General features: G+C 32.9%; 8 protein-coding genes across 8 annotated transcripts; 3 read left to right on the top strand and 5 right to left on the bottom strand.

Moving 5' to 3' along the window:
* Positions 1–3849: 3849 nt before the first annotated feature.
* On the bottom strand, positions 3850–6459 carry Tsp_09471 (DnaJ protein). Its single transcript, XM_003371214.1, has 9 exons — positions 6425–6459; positions 5319–5428; positions 5204–5263; positions 5052–5154; positions 4852–4987; positions 4578–4658; positions 4386–4519; positions 4181–4323; positions 3850–4065 (listed from the first exon to the last, which is right to left on the bottom strand). Exons 2-9 carry the CDS (start codon positions 5388–5390, stop codon positions 3850–3852), a joined length of 945 nt encoding a protein of 314 aa, XP_003371262.1. The 5' UTR covers positions 5391–5428; positions 6425–6459.
* Positions 6460–8624: 2165 nt separating this feature from the next.
* On the bottom strand, positions 8625–9404 carry Tsp_09472 (putative keratin-associated protein 10-8). The gene is made up of 4 exons (XM_003371213.1): positions 9361–9404; positions 9064–9326; positions 8821–8973; positions 8625–8716 (listed from the first exon to the last, which is right to left on the bottom strand). The coding sequence occupies exons 1-4, from the start codon at positions 9402–9404 to the stop codon at positions 8625–8627; spliced, it is 552 nt and encodes a 183-aa protein (XP_003371261.1).
* Positions 9405–9888: 484 nt separating this feature from the next.
* Tsp_09473 (putative papilin) lies at positions 9889–11179 on the bottom strand. Its single transcript, XM_003371212.1, has 5 exons — positions 11055–11179; positions 10978–10994; positions 10722–10910; positions 10377–10626; positions 9889–10042 (listed from the first exon to the last, which is right to left on the bottom strand). Exons 1-5 carry the CDS (start codon positions 11177–11179, stop codon positions 9889–9891), a joined length of 735 nt encoding a protein of 244 aa, XP_003371260.1.
* Positions 11180–11293: 114 nt separating this feature from the next.
* On the bottom strand, positions 11294–13265 carry Tsp_09474 (conserved hypothetical protein). The gene is made up of 6 exons (XM_003371211.1): positions 13187–13265; positions 12772–12942; positions 12474–12676; positions 12024–12188; positions 11820–11931; positions 11294–11454 (listed from the first exon to the last, which is right to left on the bottom strand). Exons 1-6 carry the CDS (start codon positions 13263–13265, stop codon positions 11294–11296), a joined length of 891 nt encoding a protein of 296 aa, XP_003371259.1.
* Positions 13266–15269: 2004 nt separating this feature from the next.
* Positions 15270–17371, top strand: Tsp_09475 (putative ligand-binding domain of nuclear hormone receptor). Its single transcript, XM_003371210.1, has 6 exons — positions 15270–15393; positions 16015–16161; positions 16429–16595; positions 16661–16768; positions 16830–17070; positions 17151–17371. Exons 1-6 carry the CDS (start codon positions 15270–15272, stop codon positions 17369–17371), a joined length of 1008 nt encoding a protein of 335 aa, XP_003371258.1.
* Positions 17372–18304: 933 nt separating this feature from the next.
* Tsp_09476 (hypothetical protein) lies at positions 18305–19476 on the top strand. The gene is made up of 2 exons (XM_003371209.1): positions 18305–18689; positions 18968–19476. The coding sequence occupies exons 1-2, from the start codon at positions 18305–18307 to the stop codon at positions 19474–19476; spliced, it is 894 nt and encodes a 297-aa protein (XP_003371257.1).
* Positions 19477–20443: 967 nt separating this feature from the next.
* Tsp_09477 (conserved hypothetical protein) lies at positions 20444–21140 on the top strand. The gene is made up of 2 exons (XM_003371208.1): positions 20444–20506; positions 20904–21140. The coding sequence occupies exons 1-2, from the start codon at positions 20444–20446 to the stop codon at positions 21138–21140; spliced, it is 300 nt and encodes a 99-aa protein (XP_003371256.1).
* Positions 21141–22065: 925 nt separating this feature from the next.
* Tsp_09478 (conserved hypothetical protein) lies at positions 22066–22611 on the bottom strand. Its single transcript, XM_003371207.1, has 2 exons — positions 22283–22611; positions 22066–22099 (listed from the first exon to the last, which is right to left on the bottom strand). Exons 1-2 carry the CDS (start codon positions 22609–22611, stop codon positions 22066–22068), a joined length of 363 nt encoding a protein of 120 aa, XP_003371255.1.
* Between the last annotated feature and the right edge of the window lie 758 nt (positions 22612–23369).

Raw genomic sequence — 23369 nt, 5'->3', positions numbered from 1 at the left:
ACCATGCGCGGTTTCAAAACTCGAGTAGTGCGCAAAATGGAATATTTCTTATCTTCGAAACTCCTCACACCCTGAAATTGAAACAACGCAAAAATTGCTATTTAACAATGGTTGGTGTAAATGAGTCCAAATCATATCACCTTCAAATATCCTCCGACATCATGAACGTCAAGACCCAAAAAGTGACCCACTCCGTGTGGCATGAACACCGAACCAACACTAACGTCAATCATACTCTCCAGGTCGCCTTGCAACAACCCAGCTTGAATAAGATGTTTCAGAATGATCTTTTGAGCTGTCATATGCAACACAATCCAAGACTCCTCTGAAAACCATAATGTGTGCAATGTTTGCAGAAAAAAACAACATCAAAATAGAATTGACGAATTCGATTTACCTGGTTTTGCTTTGCTAATAATCGCTCTGTTAGCATCCAAAACAGCTTCATAAATTTTGCACTGTTTTGGCAGAAACTGTCCACTGATAGGAAACGTACTGGTCACATCGGAAGCATAAGACGAAAATTCTGCACCCATATCCATCACACACAAATCGCCTATTTTCATAATACGATCGTTCGGTTTCCCCGCGTGACCGTAGTGCAAAATTGCGGCATTCGGACCACTGAAAAAGAATATTAATATGTGAACAAAAACACGAATAATGTTTTAACTCAAAAATTAAAAGATTAAAGTTCATTATAATTAATAACAACAAATAACCTTGCTGCAATGCATGTGTATGCAATGTGTCGACATTTTCCGTAAAAAGACGCAAAAAATCGAAACAAGCTAGAAAACAAAATTTATGATTACTATTATTTGTTCAAAAAAAGTTGAACAAACACTAGCTATCTGTAAAATAAAATATGCACCTTTCCAACTGAAGTTCTGACATATCAACTTCGCAACAGCACATTGTCTGTTTGAATAGATAGATAAGTTTATAACTGTTAAGGCAAAACAAAAAAAGAGAAGAAAAGAAAACGAACTTGAATGTGCGCTTGGCATGTGACTTTGCAAGCATAACGGATAAATTCCAATTCTCTATCCGTTTTGAAAACACGACTATAATAATAAATGCATTGCACAGAAGCAACGTATAAATATTGACCACCAAACATACCATTCGGTGATAATTGGATACAATATCTTATTGTTGACATGAAATCTAAAAATAAAAAAATGAAAAATAAACATCTTTAACATTTGCTTCAAATTAACCTAGTAAGATTGACGTCGGGTTCCACTAAATCCAGTTCAGAATCAGTGTTCTGGCCAGTCTAAATTTCCAATCATGCTAAACTTAATTATTACCCAAATCAAATGCTTAAACAAAATACCAAAGTCAGCACGCTTAGACATCCAAGCGTTGATAGTTTTTCTGCAATCTGCAACAAAAGTAATCAAAAGTGAATAATTACTGATTAATCAGTAAATAATATATACTCTATCATCATAAAACACCTCTGTCACACCGTACTGTCGTTTAGTTTCTTCAAGCGACGGAATTCTGAAAAAGAAAAATTAAATGCTAAATGAATTCTCATTTCAGTGTTTCAATAACGTGAACATGAAATTCACTGGGAATTAAATGAACATTTTGCATTATAACGAGAAAAAGAAAAAAGCATTCTTCGTTCTTAGCAGTTTCGCACTTGTATTCATCAGTTGTTTTTCACTGAAATTTAACACAGATACAGTTTTAAAAAATGGTAAACTTTTTGGCAAAGCATTTAACAATCTATTGACGTAGAACAATTCTGATGATCATCAAACAAACTTATCGCTAATTACACAAAACAGAACGCTCAACTGCAATATTATATTTGTAATTGGACACTTGCACAAGATCAACGTCATCAAATGAATTAATAAAAACTGCTGTAAGAAATAAACTCTTAAATAATAATAATAATAATAATAATAATAATAATATCCAACTGTGCTTTACTTTCCAAGCCAGATAGAGCGTCTTGATTCAACTTCAGGAGCGAATAGGTAAGTTTCACCAGTCTGAACGCTGATCGCACCATAAAAGCCAGGCTCTTTGACACCAAATGTCCAGAAAAAATACGATTCCTATAAAAAGAAGAACAGCATTTTGTCATTAAATAAGTAAAAGGGGAAAAAATACCTGACGAAACACCATCGAGTCGCCTTCAACCAAATCTGTGGTATGATGGTTGACCACTTTGCCACCTTCCATAAGAATAAATGTGGCTGGGTTTGTAACAACTTTTTTCAATTCTCGCAATAAACGAGCTCGATTCTCTTGAAATATTTTAAGTGTAACATCGGGTGCATCAAAATGCATCAACTTGGCACTACTTTCCATCTTCTCAAGCTAGTCAAATGATACAATTATGTTCAAAAAAAGCGATTCAACCAAAATAATATTTTTTTTCAAAAATGCTATCGTAATATATTCAACGATCTCGTCTACAAAAGTGCAACTTCCAGTTGGAATAAATTTTTATTTCAGTTAACACTTTCAATGGAACAAAACCACCTCTTACCAACAAGCATTTCATAAATGCTTACTGCGTCCCTGAAAAATGAATGAGGTAAGATTTTAAAAAATACCACCGCGCTTCCCAATAGCCCAAACCAGCAGGTTTGTTGCTTCGCTATTCTCGAAACATTCTGTCAAACGAAACAGAATGTGCGCAGAGATTATTGTGAATTGGGCAGCAATATACTTCCACAGTTTGCCTGCTTAGGTAAATGAAATATACAAACATAACGCATATGAATATGCATATGCTTGTTTTGCGCACATACAAACTCTGGCAAATGTTGGCGGCAACTGATTTCTCATCTGACTTCACACTGGATCGTTTATCTTGCTAATAATAAAACTTCGTATTTAAACCTTTTCTGTTTATCATCATTTTCAACATCCAGCGTAGAGGAACCGTCGTCAGTTGAAAAATGATCTGTCGACGAAGCAATGTATTCAGAAAAGTGCATAATATAAGAAAACGCACTAAGAAAAAACAAACAAACTGTAATGCAAATGCAAACATCACTTGACACTGTTGATAAGATCGCATGTGATGTACCAAGAAAAAAAAGGATGAAGAATAAAAATGAGAACCATCGTTAAATCAAAGTTTCGCTTACGTTAGTACTCCCATGGTGAATTTGAATAACTAATCTATTAATTTTTAACAGTTGATCATAATCAATTAAACAATATTAATAGTAATTCATATTATTTCAGAAATATTATTATTCTTAAGCAGTATTTGCAGCAAAACTTTCTTGCATTGCCAATGAACAAAATTCTACTGATGAGGGCACTGCACACGTGCTGACCGACCTTCATCCGACGGTTCGTCATCAGTATTATATGCTTCTCCACGATTTTCGCCTCCTAGTAAAATATTCAACATTTATCACTTCCAAAATGCATGCTTTTAGTGAAATAAACAACTGATTTCCGTTGCATTCAAAAAGTTCATTTTACCTGGTGCAGCTGCGTAACGTTCTTCAAACGGCAACAGATCGACTTCTTCCACATCACGACTTACCTTACAGTGAGTTGAAGAACGTGGTAAACACTTTTCAATTTCCTATAATCACCAGTCATGCAATGCGAAACCTTATCTTCCATTGTTGCATTATACTGACAACTTTATCACTGCTTACCTTCAAATGAATTTCAGACGTGAAATGCGATGATGGAAATTCAACAATAAATTTAATGTATAAATTGCCTTTAAAATCTGAATTATGATATCTGGGCATGCCTTCGCCCCAAATGCATCGTGTTGATCCTCAAATTAAGATAAATTATTCTTGTAAATCATTAAATAGCAGTACTTTAAAAAAAGAATAAAAAACTTTATTTATGGTATATACCATGACTGAGCACGTCACCAGGTGAAGTTGTTATCAATAAATTTCGCCCATCCAAATGACGTAGCAAAAACTTATAGCCGCACAACGCTTCTGATAAATTAATCTTCCGCTTAATCAAAAGATTGTCCTTGTCTCGAATAAACTGTTCATGCTCTTTCTCTTGAATGACAATGATCACATTTCCAGGTTCATAGCTAGGCTGAAAATCAAAATAAAAAATTATTTTTGAACAAAACATTGTTTAGTCCATCTTCAAAGCAAATCATGTTCCATGTTAAAATGATAAAAGATAAAAACAAAGTTGAATAACGTACCAAATGATCTCCTTCACCGTAAAAAATAACCTTCTGACCATTCCACATCCCAGGCTTAACATGAACTTCTAATATTTTCGTCTCTTTCACCGTTTTTTTGCCTCTGCACTCTGTGCATCGATCTTTCGGCGGAATCACAACCCCTGAACAAGTGTTAAATATTATTTCAAATATATTAAAAATTTTTTTAATGATAATTACGTACGCTCTCCTTTGCATTCCGGACACGAACTACGCACCTGCTGCATCACACCTGGGGCTAACTGATGCACTGTAACCTTCACACCACGTCCTTGGCATTCGCTACATGGAATCGCGGAGTTCACCTTACCGCCAAGACTACAATTGTAATTATGAAAATAATCGATTTCTTTTTCGATCTTCTACTGCGTCTTACCCATTGCATTTTGCACAAATTTTATTTCTGTTCAACTGCAGCTTGCTCACCTTGCCTCGGTACAGATCTTCCAATGAAACACTTCAATTCAAAGTAAACATCATTCAACAACAGTTTCTTCAATAATTCAATAAATTACTTCACTAACACAATATTCAAAATAATAATCAAATTAACAAATCAACAATTAACAGATTACAGTATTTCATATCAAATAATTATCATAAATTATCATTACATTATCCTGTATTCAATAATAAATTTTAAAAAATACCGTAGGGGATATACGATTTCTTCTGTACGATTACGTCGTCGTTCTTTTCCTAATTTTCCTCCACCACCAAACATGGTTCCAAAAATACCACTTCCAAAGAGGTGCGACATCAAATCTTCAGAAAACATCGAATCGCCTGCAGAAAACAGAAAATTCAGTAGACAATGCTGCGCATTTTTCTATCAATCAAACTGCTTCACCATCATCTCCGCCGCCTTTCAATCCTTCAATTCCCTGCATGTCATATAACGCACGCTTGCTTCTATCAGAAAGAACCTCATAAGCAAAACTAATTTCTTTGAACTAAAAAAAACAATTTCATATAGCAGTTCATTAAGCGTTCAATTCTAACTTTATCGCCATGATGAGGATTTTTGTCTGGATGGAATTCTCGTGCAAGCTGGTGGTATGCCTATTCATTAAAAAAACAAATTTTAAGAATAAACTTTATGAGTCATTCATGTCACTTTTTTAATTTCTGCATCGGTTGCATTAGGGCGAACTTTTAATACATCATAAAGAACTGTATCCACAACCATCGCTGCAACTTATGAACCACGAATACGAATTGAAATTGCTAAAAGTAAATGTGTTCAAAAAATTATTCAGTAAGCATCCATGTGTAATTTCTTTACATAGGCAATCAAACTCGAAACTTCAACCAAACTTGAAAATCCAAAACTACAGATTACTGTATACAGTATAACTGACAAAAAAGCTAACTGGATTAAATCGATTTATCACTCTTAGGTTTTGTAATTAAAAATATTTATTTTTAAAACAAGTAAGGAGTGAATAAAATTAAGCAGTTCGTAACAGTTATATGGGGTTCTGTAAGCAAATTTATGGTTTATCGCTTTCATATACGTATGTCACCTTCAACAACTATTTCATAAAATTAATTTTTTCTTCAACGAAAAATTTTCTATGAAACTAATCGTTTATGAATCACGTTCCCACTCCAGGTTAGTTCACAAAAAAACACTAAATAACTAAAACGGTATCCTTTCAGCACCAAACAACATTTAAAAATAACTCAATTTCAACTAAATTCTAGGATACTGGAACTATCATTCAAACGTAGTCTATTTTCTATTCATTACTATTTTTATCATTGTAAATATTTTTATCTTCCATTAATTTTTATATTAATCACAAAGATAAACTTACAACACAAAAAACTACATTAAATGTAATATACCCCTGCATACTAATTCTAAATTAATTTATGCATTTTAAAAGCCGCTAACAAAACGTTTCACAATCTGAAAGTGTTCTGGTTAAATAAATAACGTCACTATGTTTCGTTAAAAATTAACGTAAAATTACCTTACTGTCTTACCAATAAAAAGCTCACAAATTGACATTAAAATAGTCAAACCCTCTTACAAAAAAGTAAGCATTCTAAATATTCTAAAGTAAAAGTGCCAAATAAAATAAAACTGAACCAAAAGTAAATCGCAAAAGAAATTAACAAACTGCTTTTGATTATTAAACTTTAAATGACAATTATTCGATTACAATAATGTTATATACTACTGTTAAATCTGTAATAATACAAATAGTAATTTACTTTTCAACGTTTCTCAAACGATTTCCAAATGTCCTACAAAACAGTGGAATCAATTTGAACCCGAAAATATTATCAAATTTCTTCAAAGAACAAACAGCCAAACAGACAGCAAAACGAGCCGGAAATGATACGTTGTCTCTTCACAGAAGATCTACAGTGAGACAAATTTAATAGTCAGGTTTGCTGAAAAATAATTTCAGAAATATGTCATGCATTAAGTTCAGAAGAAAATTACATTTATTTGTTTTATTATGTTTTAAAAAATTCAATACATTTTTTTCATTAAATAAAAACCATAAAAATACACAAATATGATGATTATTATAAATTAAATTCTTTAATTTTACAAAGATGCAAATAGCTTAAAAATATAAATGGAATAATTTCTGTGATATATCTAGTGATTGAATTCTTCCAGCACTTTGATGATCAGCTACTGCTTCTATTATTAGTTGATTTTCGTGTATAATTATATCTGTGTACTTATGTACTGAATAAACGGCATTATCTTCTTGAATGGCACAGTAGTGTTGTACAAAAACAGCTGAAAGTAGATTATTATATAAGTAACGATATCTTTTGATAATTTCTTATTTATTACTGCTCTGTTCTTCTGGTCTATTTTACTACACATACCCTAAGAACAGTTCAACAATCTAGTAAATGAACAAATTTTATGATAAAATCATGCACCCAGAAGTGAAAAGCTAGGCGTGATTGCTAGCACATCACAACTTGCGCATTAGCGTTTTTTGTACCGTACAGCTGTGGTGCAATAACGCATTTTCAGTAAATTGCTAAACGCAAATAAATTTTAGCAGCACTTCCGGGTATGATGTCAGGAAAGTTCAAAATTTATCTGAAAAATCAACAATGTGGCGCCAACAGTTTTAATTTAATTACAAACAGCGCCAATCCTGAAGTCAAATGAAGAAACTGAACCGTGTAAAATGAAGAAACTTTAACAGTTTTCTACTTGGTGCCTTCCATTTCTTTCAGTTGGCATCGTCAAAGGGCTTTGATAGAGTTTTATTAAAAGCATCCATTTTCATTTATAACTGTTGAAACAAACTGTTGCATGCTAATTCTTCGCAGTAATAGCTCCGTTTTTTTGTGTGCTTGAACAAACATTTTTTACATCAGACGTTGACGAATGTTAACTGAGACTTCACTCGCCATTACTTTTTACCATTTGTGTGTAATAAATAAACGCAACCTTTCGCAACATTTAAACTTGTCTCATTGTGAACTATTGCAATGATAAAGGAAAATTCGAGGTTAATAGTAGCGCTTATGATTTAGCTGATCTGTTGCTTGTTGTTAAAACAGCGTTTCTGCATTTTCAAATTACATACTGACAGAATTGTCTCATAATTCTCTTATACACAATTATCATTCATTACATTCATAAAATAGAAATATTTGGACCAATGAAACGAGAAATATTGCAACTAATCACAATGGAAAAGTTTGAATCAATGAACAATTAGCCAAGGGAAGCCAATCTGACTACGGCACGGACGTCCAATAAGAGAATGCTTTCAACGACCAGTAAGAAAACGGAGTGAAAAAATTTGTTCCCCAGTTAGACTAAATCAAAATGTGGCATTCTTGCTTGGTAATTTTCGATGAAATTTGAGACGAGCAATAACTGCTTGACAAACGTGAATTTAAAAAACATTTACACACGGCTGAATAGCACGAAAATGGTCACTATTTTGAAACGTTAAGGTTTCAGTAAGAATAATTTTAAGTGTCGAATAATTGCATGCCCTCAGAACAATGCATATTAAGCAATAGCTCAGCCTTCGAAAATACTTATTACAATATTTCACTCTTTGCAAGTCAAAAGGTAAGGACGCAGAAAACTTTACCTTTCAAAGGTAATCGACCGTCTGCTGCTGCAAGTGAAACAAACAGTTGGTTGTTAACCTTTACGTTTTGCTAAGACATTTGCGAAAGCAAGCAACTGCATGGATAATGACATTTTTTTGTACTTAAGCAAAATCAATAAGCACGTGAAATTAGCAATTTTTAATACAGATAGCATCTGATAACCTTATGCATTTTACTTTATATATGGCGGATTGTTGGTCGAGAGGCTAGAAAATTGGCTTAACAAGCGGTGAGCATTTACGCAAAGCGGTAATCAGCAAACTTTTCCTTTTTCATCTTTTAACAATTTAACGCTTACTGTTGTTTAAGAAAGCTGCCCGACAATGACGCTGGTAGGAATTGGTTTTTCCAAAATCGCCTTAGTTCTTTTCACTTTCAATCTAGCAGAATGCGTATCTGAAGAAAAGATTAACATCCTCATGTGGACTCATTATTCAGATGCAAATATAACAAACGATTTTTTAAAATTCTGTCCAGAACAAAAGTGCCAACTGACTTACGACCGCAGGATGTTGAACAACAGTGCGGCTGTGGTGTTTTACGACCGCACGGTAGATGTGAACGATCTGCCCCCCCAACGATTGGATAAACAGCATTTTGTTTTCTTTCTGATGGAAACGCCCTATTATAAATCGTTGGAAGCTTTCGACAAGCTCAAAAAGAACTTCTACACGCTGACAATGACTTACAGAACTGACTCGGATATCTATTCGCCATTTGGATATTTCAAACGTAGAAAAAACCCCATTGAAATTGATCGTGAGCAATTGCTAGCAGTGGCAAGGAACAAGACGAAGATGATCGGCTGGCTCGGCAGCAATTGCAAAGCGGCCAGCAAACGTTACCTCTACATGGATGAGCTGAAAAAGCACATCGACCTCGACATATACGGAAAATGTGGTTTGGACAAATGCGCCAAAACGGAACTGATCTATACTGAAGAAGATCCATGTGAGCAACTGTTCCGTCGAGATTACAAGTTCTATCTGGCAATGGAAAACAGCGTCTGCAATGATTGGGTAACGGAAAAGATTTTCAACCGCATCAATATGGTCTCGATTCCAATCATCTTCAACAGATCCATTTATGAAGCGCACGTTCCTGGAGATGCGTTCATCGCAGCGGACGATTTTGATAGTCCACAAAAATTGGCCGACTACTTGCACCAGCTTGCATCAGACGACGAAAAATACATCCAGTATTTCGAATGGAGAAAACATTACGAAACTGTAACTTTCCCGGATGGAGTGAACAGTGGCTTCTGTCGCCTTTGCCAACATTTAACCGACGAGAAGAACAATGGCAATTTCCATATTAGCCCCAAAGCGCAAGATTTACAAAGCTGGTTCGTTGAAAAAAGTGAATGCATCCCGAATTTCGTACCAGACTTGTTGGCTCGTCAAAAATAACGACATTCACTTAATAACAGACCTGCGCGGTTTTGTCAATTGCCGTTCTTTGGCAGACTTTTCTTTATCAATTCATTGTCTGCCAAAATTTTTCTATTGCAAAACGTCGCATTTTTCACCGTCATTCAATGGTAATTTGTTTGACAAATTTTTTTCAGACTAAGCTGATCCGATACTTTTCCACTGTGATGCATGCTCGTTGAAAAAGTTACCACACCGACCAGTCCATTTTATAAGCCCATCAGTTACAGTTGACTTTTTTCTTTCATCTGTCTCCTCTGACAATGTGATTTTAATCCTATTGAATGTTGAGCTACAATAGAAATTTCAATATTTTCATATAAATTGTATTCAGAAGAAAAATATTCTCGTTTTGATGCAAGCATTATCATAAGAAGATAAGAAAAAGCAAAAAAACACCATGTTAATTCGAGCACATGACGTAAAAATCTAATGCTCCACAAAAAATATTTTTCAGCATCCACGTCCAAATGCGTTGCAAACTTTCAGACAATGGGATAAAGCACACGCGCCGTTAACTATATCAAATCTCCAATTTTCCAGACAGTAAAATGCATCATATCTGGCATTGGAACATCTGTAAAAATGCCTCGTGCATGGATTCGACTCGTCATAAATGTAATAACCGTCCACTTTTCCATGGCACAAATCTGAACACAGAAAAGCACAAGTTGAACATTGCACCAGAAGGGTTCACTTTCTCACTTGTATTCAAACATTGATTCTGACATTCTTCTTCAGTATGGAAGTTGTTTCCATTCCCACCGCATCCACCGTAAATAAAACTCTCACACGTTCCCTTCTTTTTGTTGAAATACCATCGCAGTTGCACATTTTTGCACAAACCCGGATTCACATCAAGCAGACAGTTGTCACCTTGAAAGAAAAATAACAAGTGAAATTTACAAAGAAAAATTTTTTTTAAAAAGCTTTTTTTTTCATCCTCATTTTCTCATTTCCTCCAATAATACCAGTCTGGGAGTAGGAGGAGAATTTTCTGCAACGTCGTTCACATTCAATACGTGATATAAAATTGTTCACGTTTCCTTGACAGCCACCGTACAAAAATTTCACACACATTTCCGTAGTTTCGTTGTAAAACCAACGAATCGAATACTTTTCACAACTTCCTCTGTCAAGCGGCCAAGTGCACACATCATCTGTTGCAAAAATACAAAAAATGATCAGCGATAAAGTTTAAATAAAAAAATTGAAATTACAACTTACCATCATCTTCAGCTGTGCTTAAATGGCAAAAACAAAGAAAAAGAAAACAAGCTGTGTAGAAGAAATTTACAATCAACTTGTTCATTGATTTGATGCTAAATGTGCAAATGATTTCGGCAATTTGTATAGTTGCTGTTGAAGCAATGTTAAGAAAATTTTGTGAAATGCAAATATATAATCGTGGACATTCCCCCTCTGGCATCCCTTATGCACGTTGCGTCATTACGCAAGTGAACGATAACGACAAGTATATTACAATGACCATTTATTCATAAACTTATTTATTATTGCTTAATGAAATGCTCGATCCATTTTTTCAATCCATTTTTTTTGGTTTTCGCTCTTTGAAACCGATCAAATCACGCAATTTACGTTTCTCTTTTTGAAATTCTTCAGGAAATCGATCTCTTGGATTGTACGTAAAAGTAGGCGGTGCCGCATCCTTGCCGGCGCGCATAAAGTTTCGACTATCTTGATCTCGAATTTTGCTTTCAGAAAGCGTTACAAAATTACCTTCAATTATGGAAAATTAAAATAAACAACACAAAAAACAAACAAAACAAAACAAATCAAATATGCTCACTTTCATAAAATTCCAGCCAACGTGCTTTCAACGACTTTTTTTTACTTACTTCCACTGATGCGGCTGTTGCATCAAGATCTTTAGCTCGAAAACGGCTGAAAATTGATCGCTTCAATGGTGGAATTTTCAAAAAGTCTCTTATGCGTGGAATTTGAAACAAGAATGCCGTAATCAAAGAAAACGTATTGCTTACGCACCAATGCAACAACATTGCCTGTGAAAGCAGCTTTGTTATTTGGGATACATTTTTAAAAAATACCTCCTACTGATGGATAATCTTTGATGAAAAAGAACATGCCGATGGGCATTACTCGCATTACCCATTTGAATTTCGACATTGAATCTGTTGAAACGCCAGTTTCTAATCCTAACTACAAACAAAAAAGAGAATAAAACAATCCCAGATAAATATTAAATATTTAACATTTTATTTCATTATAAAAAGTATTGAAAAAATACTCACTTCAAGAATTATCAAAACAGACAATGATGAATACAATGGTAAAATCCAAGCTGGATCTGGTAGAGTCATATCTGTGATCCATAAGAAGCCGCTTTGAGTCATGGACATTACCGGCGCGTAAGACATACCTCTCAAGGCAAGAAAATAAGTAAGAAATATACTGCCCTGAAAAAGTCATTAACTTTTATTTAAATATTTTTCAAAAAAAATCAAATTATTTTCATCAATATTATGAACTGGCTATATCATCAAAATAAATACCAAAACAGTACTTTTTTAAATTTTTATATTAATAAAAAGCCAACAAATCATAATTATTTATGTATGTTGTCAAATTATAACTAAGACTTAAATATTCAGAAAATGAAAACCCGACAAAAAGGAAAAACTTTTAAAAGTCAAATGACAATTATGAAAAAGTAAAAAAATTCATAAAATAGCAACAATTACTTGTATCATCGAAATTGCAAACATTCTTCCATACAATTGAGCAGCTTTATGCTCTTTCATATAATCTTGCAATTCTAGCATTGCCAATTCCTCTGAAAATCTATCACGGCGTATCCGTGCTTCAATTAAATTTTTATTTAGTTTGCCCAATCCTTCTGTGAAATTTGACATCAAAGCAGAATTTCGTTGTGAATAAATCATGACTGGAAATGTTAACAGACGAACACCAGTAGTGCCTAAAATATTCGACCAAACAATTTTTGCCATATAATTTCATAAGAAAATTTAATTAATATACATAAGAAAATAGAAGCCCACCAAGGGACGCCAAAATTATCATGAATCGAGTTCAGCATAAGTTGTACAAGTCCCGATGGTGAATAACTTCCTAGACCAAGAAATTCAAGTTTGCTACCCAGGATAACTTTCATTTCAGCCAGCTGTTCTGCAGACGGTGGAGTAGGTGGATCTGGAATAGGACCAATATCGGCCAGAGCAGAAGGCTAAAAGGAATTTTTAAAGAAGCAGGGTTAGGAAAAAAAGAACAAACTCTTAACTGAAGAAACCGAAGGAGTAATTAATTGAACAGATGATGCGCTCAAATTTCTGTTGAAACAAACTGCTGGTTGACATTTGCATGCTAAAGAATCAATATCATTGAGAAGTATATAAAAATTAATAAAACTTTTATTTAATAGCAGGAATTTACTTACTTCTTATGAAACAAGCGCCGAAATTGTTATAGTATGAAAAACGTCGGCAATCTCGCAGAAATAACACTCTTAGCAGCATGATGAACAATCTGTTTAATTACTTAAAAAATAATATGTTACAATAAAAATCAACTAAATTATTAAATTAAATTAAACAAATAAACCAAAACTGCAACTAAATTTTCACGTAATATACATATGCAATTCGAAATTTATAAATATTTGCCAAAACATGAACAGTGATTAAGAAATATGTAATCTCATGTTAGAAAATGAAAATACAGTGCTGTAAATGTTTCTTCTAAAACATAAATTAAAAAACGACATTATTCTACAACTATTTTTCTTTATTAAATATTTATTATAAGTTTACTGTAGCTTTTAAAAGTAAATAAAGGTTTAAAAAGTTACAGTAACGCTAATAAAAAATTAAAAAATTGTAAAAAATAATCAAAATTATAAACAAATGCTATAATATTATTTGAAATTTATTTAATTAATTGACTGCACATTGCAAATTTTCATATTTTTGGCAGAATATGTATTGTCGTTACTTCTAAATGTAAGGCAAAAAAGAGAAACTATATCATGCAAATTGTTTTCCTTGCTTATTCAGAAGTTATTTGATCATAGTTCATTTCTGAACATTACGATATTCAGATTAAAAGTATTTTATGAACTAGAAAATTTTAGCCGCTTTCTGATCATTGCAAATGAAAGTGATCAACACCAATTCATTGTTTTACAGTCTTTTGGTCTTCATATAGCATTGTTTTTATTAAAATTTCAAATTTTAGGCAATATTTACATTATTCTTATTTTTGTTCTGCAATTTATCAAATTTTAACACCTGTTTTTTTTCGATTGTTAACATCGAATGCCATACTTTCTGAATTTCATGATAAATTGTGACATCATTTGAGAAATGTACATAAATTTGAAAATAATGCAAATAAATTTTATTTGCATTCTGTGTCAGAGATTGTTTATTCGTGCAGTTTGTTGAATATGAATAATGGATTATGTAACTATTTTCACATTATTTTATCATGGCCGTACTTATATCATTCAAGTTATGCTATATCAGTTATTTATGCATGAAATATGCCTTATTTAATGTGAAACGCGCACAGGTTTCACATTACGTGCAATTAATTAGTTAACAATTTCTAGTTTGGGTCAAGAAACTTGTTAATTAAAAGTTTTCTAAAATCCAAATGAATGCTATTGATGCACTGCTTGGTAATGATGCAGTATAGGAGAGCGTACCGAGAGAACATCTGCATAAATTACTGGTTTAAATTATTCAAACGTATATTCGTGTGAAGTGAAATAATCATGGCACCACAAATTGTAAATACCGTAATTGTACCGTAAATTTCGCATTAAACATCTCTAATTGCAATATTCGCACGTTTTTGTTTCCTAACTGTCACTGAATGCTTTATAAACGAAGCTGTCGTTTGTTGAACTGTTATTATTCAATTTGTTAAAAATAAAAGCATGCCTATAAATCTTCACTGTTTTATGATAATTCATGCTTTACTGTTCTGTTTTGATATTTTTCATTAAAAGTTTTCATTTCTTTGTTTAAAATTAATATGGTAATCATTGTAATAAACTTCTTGTTTACAACTTCATTTAGTTCTCCATGTCTCATGCATTAAAAAATTTTTAATAAGATAAGACAATGTAAATATTATATGAAAATATATTTCAATGTAATTCATTTTCACTAATAATAAAAACATGCTGCGCCATGATAGTCCTATAAAAATGTGACGCGATTCATATGAGTTGTTTTTTTCACATTTGGGGTCACCTGATGACCCAGACGTAAAAGCTAAATGACATCTGCTCATCCCCGTCATTCGGTGAAGCTGAATTTTGCTTCAGACCAATCACAGTTGGGCTTCGGACTTATTTTTTTGACCTACTTTATCATAGGTTAATTGCTCACGCAAGTGGCCCAGACAATTGAATCATAGCTATCATCGGTCTACCCGTTTCGAATTGTGTTTAGTGTCTGCTGAACTTCCTTCACTGCTGTTGCTTTTTGCTTTAATGCTTTCATTTCACCGTGATGGAAGAACGTGGATCTTGCCAACCTGAAGAACCGATTCTAAAACCTGCAAGACACGCTTTTGCTGAAGCTGCTGCTCAGGTTAATGCTGTGATACCAATTAAAGGACGTTCAAAACCTAGAAGTATGTATGACTTCTTTGCTTTGTTTGTTCAGCTAACTGTTTGAAGGACGTTTTCGTTTTTTCTTTTCAGTAATAATACTCTTTTCAAAACTATCTTACTCAGGATTATACTACTCTCAATGAGACTACTCAGTGCGAGTTTTCAAAATGGAAGTTTGCATTTAAAATAATTTAAACTGTTAAATAGTCGATCAGTTATCAGTCCTACAGTGAAATAATATTACGCTGGTTTTTGCCGCTCGCAAGCAATAGTTCACAACTATTGTCTTCAGTTGTGGCCAGCAGGTCAGCAGTGTACATCCGCGAAGTTCACCTTTCCAACACCAGATAACATGATTAAACATATTTTATAAGAACAGCTCCATTGGCCAGACACTATTGTGCCACTATATCTTTCCTCTGATGTAAATAACATAAATCAAATTAATTATTCTTTCATTCTTATAAAATTTCATATCATATAATAAAACTAACTGTGTTAAAAAAATATTATTTTGCTATGAACAATAAACAGAACTGCATTTTGTTAGAAAACGTTTTATAAAATGTTTAATTTTATATTTTACAACAGCAATATAACTTCAGTTGCATTAATAATATACATTTGCTTCTTTTCGTTAGGTGAACCATACGTACCCAGTTATCTTATTAATGGATCGGAAAAATGTGTAGTTTGTGGAGATGCGGCTACTGGTTTTCATTATCGGTGCATGACTTGCGAAGGCTGCAAAGTAATCAATGATTGCACAAGATTACATACATACGTGCGTTGAAATTTCAATTTTGATTTATTTATACTTGAAATAGGGTTTTTTTCGTCGCACAATTCAAAAATGCTTAGTCTACAGCTGCAAGTTAGATAACAAGTGTCTCATCAATAAATTCACTAGAAATCATTGTCAAAGTTGTCGGTTTGAAAAATGCATTTCCGCTGGCATGGCTACACAGTGTAAACCATCATTTTTCATATTTTTGGTGGGGGGGGGGAGAAGGGGATTCATTTGAAAATTATAAGTTAGTTTCAAAAAATTGCAGTGGTGCTGTCAAGATATGAAAGAGCTGCAAAAAGACGTCTGATTGAAAATAATCGAGAGCGTCGTATGTTGCAATACGTTCGTGATCAAGTCACCGCATTCAAGCTTTCTGAAGAGCAGCGAAGTTTCATAGATTCACTCACTGTAAACTATGCATCAACTTTTCAAGTATGGATTTAATGAACAAGAAATTCTCGATGCATGAATTAAAAAATTGCTTCAATTACTTTTAGGAATCTTCAATCAATCCTGATGGAACGAAATTGAACAGAGGTGAACGTGTTAGTGCCTACATTCGTCAAGTGGTTGCTTTCACTCGTTTCATTCCTCAATTTTGCCTTGTAATTATTTTAAATTTTGTAAATAAAATTGCTATTAAATACAAAAAGTGTTGTTATTCAGCTAAGTGAAGCCGATCAGCTGACTGTCTTCAAGTGTTGCTGGTTTGAATTAGCATTGCTTCGAATGGCACTCTGCTATGATCCGAATGAAGAACGCTTTTACCCACCGCTCAGAATGATCGATGAAGAGCACATGCCAGAAAAATTCAATAATATTATCAGGGTATTTGCCGCAGTGAGTCGTATTCGTTTGGATGACTGTGAAATAGCGCTTGCTCATGCATTAACTTTGCTCAGTTTGGGTAAGCATTCTCATTTATTACTTTAAATTACAATGATTTTTAATTAAAAAAATATTTATTATCTCTGTTTTAATTTTCAGTTGATCGTTACCCAGATAAACATGAAATACAAAATACTAAACTGATAAAAGATATGCAAAGGAATACTATGGCAACTTTACGTAATTATGATACAGAAACATATTCCAATGATATAGCTCGGTGGTTAAAAATTTTACTTCGGCTCAATGATTTGCATGCGCTGACCAGATCACATCATGCAGCATTGTTAGCAGAGATGATAACTTCTTGGAATTTATAAAACATTGCTATTTATGATAACATATTGGGTGCCGTTTGAAAAAAATATTACAGTACTTTTGAATATTTAAATGATATATCTTTGTGCAATAATAAATATCATTGTGAAGACTTTTGAAAGTTTCCTGAATTCATTGCACACATACAAATGCATTTTCCTTATTTTTCCGTTCAAGTTCTTTAAATCTCTACCATTGGTGGAACAATGTTTTGCGACAAAATATGAAAACAACAAATCCACAGTTTGCTGCTGCGTCGAATTATAAAAGAAGCATCTTATATTTATAGAAACATACGACTTTTTTGAAATATAAAATAAGTTTTCAAGAAGAGCTTTTCTGATAATTCTTACATTTTTCATTCCATTATTTCATCAACACGGCCTTATTTTGCATTAAATGGTTATTTATTTAATGCATTACAATAAATTGGTTAATTAGTGTTATTTAAACAATGAACATTAGTGTTTAACTATACCCTTTGTAAAGTAAATTTTTTTATGATTCCAAAAAATAACTTAAAATTAATTATTTATCCATTTCTAAATTTTGTTATCAAATAATCAAACCATTACAATACTCACTTTTAAGGTGAAAATTTAAACCACGCTTAAATTATTTAAAGTTTAATCAATTATTTTAAAGAAATTTCGACACTGATTATTTGCGTTCATTTTAATTTGCGCAACCCTAATAGTGTACGTAACATTAAGTAAGTTATAGAAATTTCTTTTTCTTTACCATAAAAAGGCTACTGTGCAATTGTAGAACAATATTAAAGGATTTCGTAGCAAAAAGCATAAGTTATTTTTAGATCAAATTGCTGTAGGCTCATCGGCGGTGTCTGATAGAAGAAAATCGAACTCCTTCAAGAGAAATTGAAAACCACTGAAAGTTTGGAAGTAGAAAGAAAACGAATGGAAAACAATTTCAGCATGGATCCAACGAACGATTGTGCAGATGTACAAAATTTCAATCTTGAAAACAGCAGCGCTGATAAACAATACGTGGCTTACAAAAATGCAAGTGTCTTCCTGCCACTTCAAGTGGAAAACAGTATCAGACGCTTTTGGAAAGAGCAGAATCACCATTCCCATGATGAAACTGAAAATGAAGAAAAAAACAAAACTCTGAACGTTCCTGGTGCTTTAATTGATAAGCATGGAGAAGTGAGAATAACGAATAAATCACTGGGTAAAGTCCAAGGAGAATTAATTCAAAAATCCATGAGCAATAACTGCCCTGACAAATCTGATGTAAATTTGGACTGTAAAACTAAAGTAAATAACGCAGCTATAATGAATAATCAGAAAATAAATGGTAAGTTGCTCAGAACAGTTTTAATTCAATTATCCTTTTAAATTAGTAATTTTTTTGTTTAATACTTATAAAATAAAAGTGTATAATAATAACCATAGCTATGATTTAATCAGAAAGTAAAAACCGTCATATAAATTTGAAAATCACGTGTGGTGATGTAAAGTAAGACAGTTATAAAAAAACAAATCTTTAATAAAAAGTAGAAAAGAACTAATAATGTATTACTGTCAGTATTTTTTGTTACATTATTGTTTGAATGGCAGGCATTATTTTTCAAGAAATTCGAAACACAGTAAGAACGTTTCATGGAAAGAAAACATCAACAGCAGTTTTAAGAGAAATGAAACTGGAAGTCAGTTCATTTAGCGTTGGTGATTACCACATCGATTGCCAATGTGTCGACACAAGTTTTGTGCTAAAAGTAGTCCTATATCGAAGGTCTGATTTTACTTTAAAAACCTTCTTTATTCATTGTTATAAGTTAAACTACTTAAGGGAGCTCATTTATGTCATAAGCATGACAATGCCCAACGATTCAAAAAAAAATGTTATTGCAAATGTGGAGATTCCTTTATCAGATATCACTGCAATAACAGTCACAGAATACGACTTACAGTTAGTGTTGAATAAAATTCCGCAAATAAGATTTGAAGTGTTCTTAAAAGTTGGATTAAACGCAAAACGAAGAATTGCCTATCCTGAAGAATTCGACATCTTTGAAGGGAACTTTGGGATGTGCTTAGTGCATCAAGTATTTCATTTCCTTAAATATTTCGTTGTCATATAATTTAAGGCCATTATTTAGATTCAGTTGAAACATCCGGAATGCAGAAAATTGATTAAGAAGTTCCTCAAATTTGACAAAACACTAGAAAGTTTGCTGGACTACCGAAAGAAAAACTCAGATATTATATACTGTCAGTCGAAGATTTCCAATGTCGACTTCAGTTTATTTGACTCCAAAAGCAGTTCATTACCTTCACACAAAAATATTAGAGAATAAAAATAAAATTAAGAAAGAAAATATAATTTTTACTCATTTTATGAATTTTTATAATTCTAAATAAAAATTTTAAATAATTTGGTTCAATTATTTATAAAAACTTATGTTCTGATTTTCAACTACTAAAAAAATTTGCCTCGTCTCGTCGCCTCGTCTTCAGCCGATTACTATCAGCATCGTATTTTTTCATGCTTATGACGACCCACATTAATAGCAGTTCAGTTTTACAGAACACATACAATTATAGCTTCACAAATTCTTTCTTACTTTATTAAGCACAATTTTTAGTGTACCAATATATAAATTGTGCAAAATTTGCATGCTGTTAGCCTTTCATATTATTAGATAATTTTACATTTATTTGATGCACTATTTATTCAAACACATGTGATGTTCAAGCATGGTCAACAGATGGCTCACACATAGGATTGTTGTACCTAGGCTATTATATCATTATCACTTTAACAGTGCATATGTTGCAAAAAAGAATATTCATGAAACGTTCACTCTCGTCTAACAAAGAGCACACAAATCATTTTTACGTCATCCACATCTGCATTCTTCGCCTCGAAAACATTGACTAACTATTACTAGTGCACTACAATCATTGGAAAATTAATAAAATGACACGTTACTGTTTGAAAAGAATGGCTTAGCGAAACTGATCGAAAGCAATGCAACAGTACACTGAAGACAAAATATGCATACATGCATATAAAAAGCCAATAATTTTGTAGATCAATGATGGAAAATGGATGGTTCCCACAAATATATCTTTTCAACATTGCATGATGTTATTACTTTGGGTATTACTGTAGGTTTTAAGCATTTTTTATAAATAAAACTACCTGCATTCCCTTCTGTTTGCAGTTGAAAAAAAACATGAAAAAAACAATTGCTTTACTGTTTCAAAAGTGTGCAGTTGTAGAACAATAGTAAAGGGTTTTTATTTTCCTTTATGATACTGATTTGGTTTTTAATGACGAAATAAGCATTGACATGCACGTTCCAAAATTAGTTTTGAATAAATATAATGATTAAATCGATGAATTTTTCCTTAGAACAATGCAAATAATTTATTCAGATTTTCATGATAGCTATTGCTAAAATGCATAATTTAAGAAGGAATTTTAGACAATGATACTTTTCCACGTCAGCCTTATCAGCCATTTCCAACATAATCATTTATTAAGCTGATACAGCCTATTTAGCGTAAACAAGGTCTGAAAGCTAAGAATTGCCTGAGACATGCGAATATTTGGCTTCTGTGCTGGGAGAAGTGTGTTGGCTCTCAGAATAACGCTGCACATTTGTTTTGTGATTTGATCGATATTGTAGCTGCATACAGTTATTTTGCTTTTTTATTTGGTCTATTAAATATTTATTCTGCACTGGCACCATTATTAACTGATCAACTTGATACTTGTGATGACGAGGATGAGATCTAAACTCAAATGAATGGTCACGCCAAGTTGAAACTGTAGCCATTCATCAAGGACAGAGTGCTTGATGAGTAGAAAGTTTGAAAAAAGTTCACTTTCATGATAATGCTTTTAATGGAAAAGTAGAGGAAATGAAGATACCGCTCAGCATATTATTTTAGATATTATTCATGCAATGGATACGATGATTGGTATTTGATATTAATTAATTCTTTGATGAACATGCGAGAAAAGCGAATGAGGAACACTTTCTAAGTCTGCACCGGTAGAAACTTATGAATATCACACATTGCATAAATATCACAATTTCACAATCAAAGCGTTACGACATTGCGTAATGTAATTTTATAAACCGCCGAAAATTGCAACTTCGACGAAGTACTTACTGCATGGCATGTTGCGAGGCAGGAGACAGTGTTATAAGAATCAGCGACAAGATGACAAAGCAAAAACACCAATGTGGACCATGGATTTAGCAAAGCAATGCTGCTGTTACGACAGTGGCGGATTGCAGAATTAGGTCGGCAGCTATTAATGAAGCAGCAATCCAATTCAAATTTAAAACTGCTAACAGCTCATAGCTGTGAAACAGACTGCTAATGACGAAATAGACTCATCCTTTGCTTAAGAGAAAGTGATTATCAAACAATCAAGCAAATCAACGGCAAATTATAATAATAGATTGGAAAAGCATCAAAGAGCACAGGCGCCCGTACTTCACTCTGCACACAGATCGAACGATCCTTCAATTGTTTGTTTCCTTATCTATGTTGCCCGATTTTATTTACACTGATATGCTATCCAACACTTAATATACGTGAAAAATGTATAACTATATCACTTGCCACTGTCAGCAATAAGAAAGATGATTTTTCCTCCTTTATATTAAAAATTCACAATAAACAAATCATCAAAACAGTTAATAACAAATTTATTTCACTTTACGATTAAATAATTGGAATGCTCTGAAATATCAAACTTATGATCAAATGATGTTAATAATTAATACCACGCATATCGTCAACTGTACCATTTCCGTTAAATATGTATTCATACGGATAACCATCACATGATAGTCTCTCTGTTTGCCCGCACTTTTCAACATGAACATTTTGCTTCATTGTAATATTGGTTTCAAAGATTCAGACCCAGGGTGTATTAGAATATTCGATGCTACAGCTTGTTTAAAATTGACACCATCAAGCATTTGCAATTTCTGAGAATCAGTGAAAGACAGTAGTTTTCCGCCTTTGAAGGATCTCGCACAAAATCGATGTAAATCAACAATAGTGACTTGTCCATAGAATTTTTTGACTTCGAACATATCGACTACTGTTAGACACCCACCATCTTCTAATTTTCTTCCTCCATAATTATCCCTCGTGCTGGAAACCGGGCAACCCCCATCAGCACTTCGTCCCATAAGTAACCAGATTACTGACACGACGAGTAAAACTTTAGTCACCGCCATCAGCATTGTCTAAAAATATTCTGTGTAAATATCAAATATGTGATGATTTCTAGATAAATGAAAAAAAACTGCATCTGAAACTGATGAAAGTATTAACGAGACTTTATTAAACAATAAATATTTCGCTTCTAATCAAATAAAGTTTACCATCAGAAATTCAACTGAAGTAAACTTTTAGAAAAATATGAATATTCAGCGGTTTGAAAAATGCCTAGTTTTTTATAAGTACATTTACAGAAAAATTAACACTGTAGAACAAATTCAGGTCAATCAACAGCCTTTTAAAGTTCATTGTTTAAAGTTTCTGTCGCACGTTTAAGCATTTTTGAGAAATTAAAATATTGGTTTAATGTTATTAGTGCTATTGTTAAATGATTATTGGTATAAAAAATAAAAAACAACAGTGCTACAGATGTTTTCACAATTTTTAAAAATATTTGCAGATTTTTCAATTTATCATACTATATTTAAAGAAAATCAAGTTCATATACACAAAATGTTTGGTTGAAAACTGAAGATCGTATCGGTTGACAATCGCAAAAGCCATGCATACATTGCTTCTCACGAAAATTTCATATTGCAAAGTTTTCCAGAAAAATAATGCGACAGCAACATGAAATTTTTGAAAAATCTTTTGTGCGATTGTGCTCACTGTTAGGACTCTGCCAAAGCCACTCCCATAAATGAATGGTTAAACAAACGAATGCGAAGTGCATTGGACATTAAAGAGCCCAGCCATTGCAAACCATGAATGAAACACTAAT

Source organism: Trichinella spiralis (assembly GCF_000181795.1).
Source record: "Trichinella spiralis strain ISS 195 chromosome Unknown Scfld9, whole genome shotgun sequence".
Taxonomy (NCBI): Eukaryota; Metazoa; Nematoda; class Enoplea; order Trichinellida; family Trichinellidae; genus Trichinella; species Trichinella spiralis.
The sequence above is the reverse complement of the archived record's forward strand: the minus strand, read 5'-3'. Positions and strand labels throughout refer to the sequence as shown.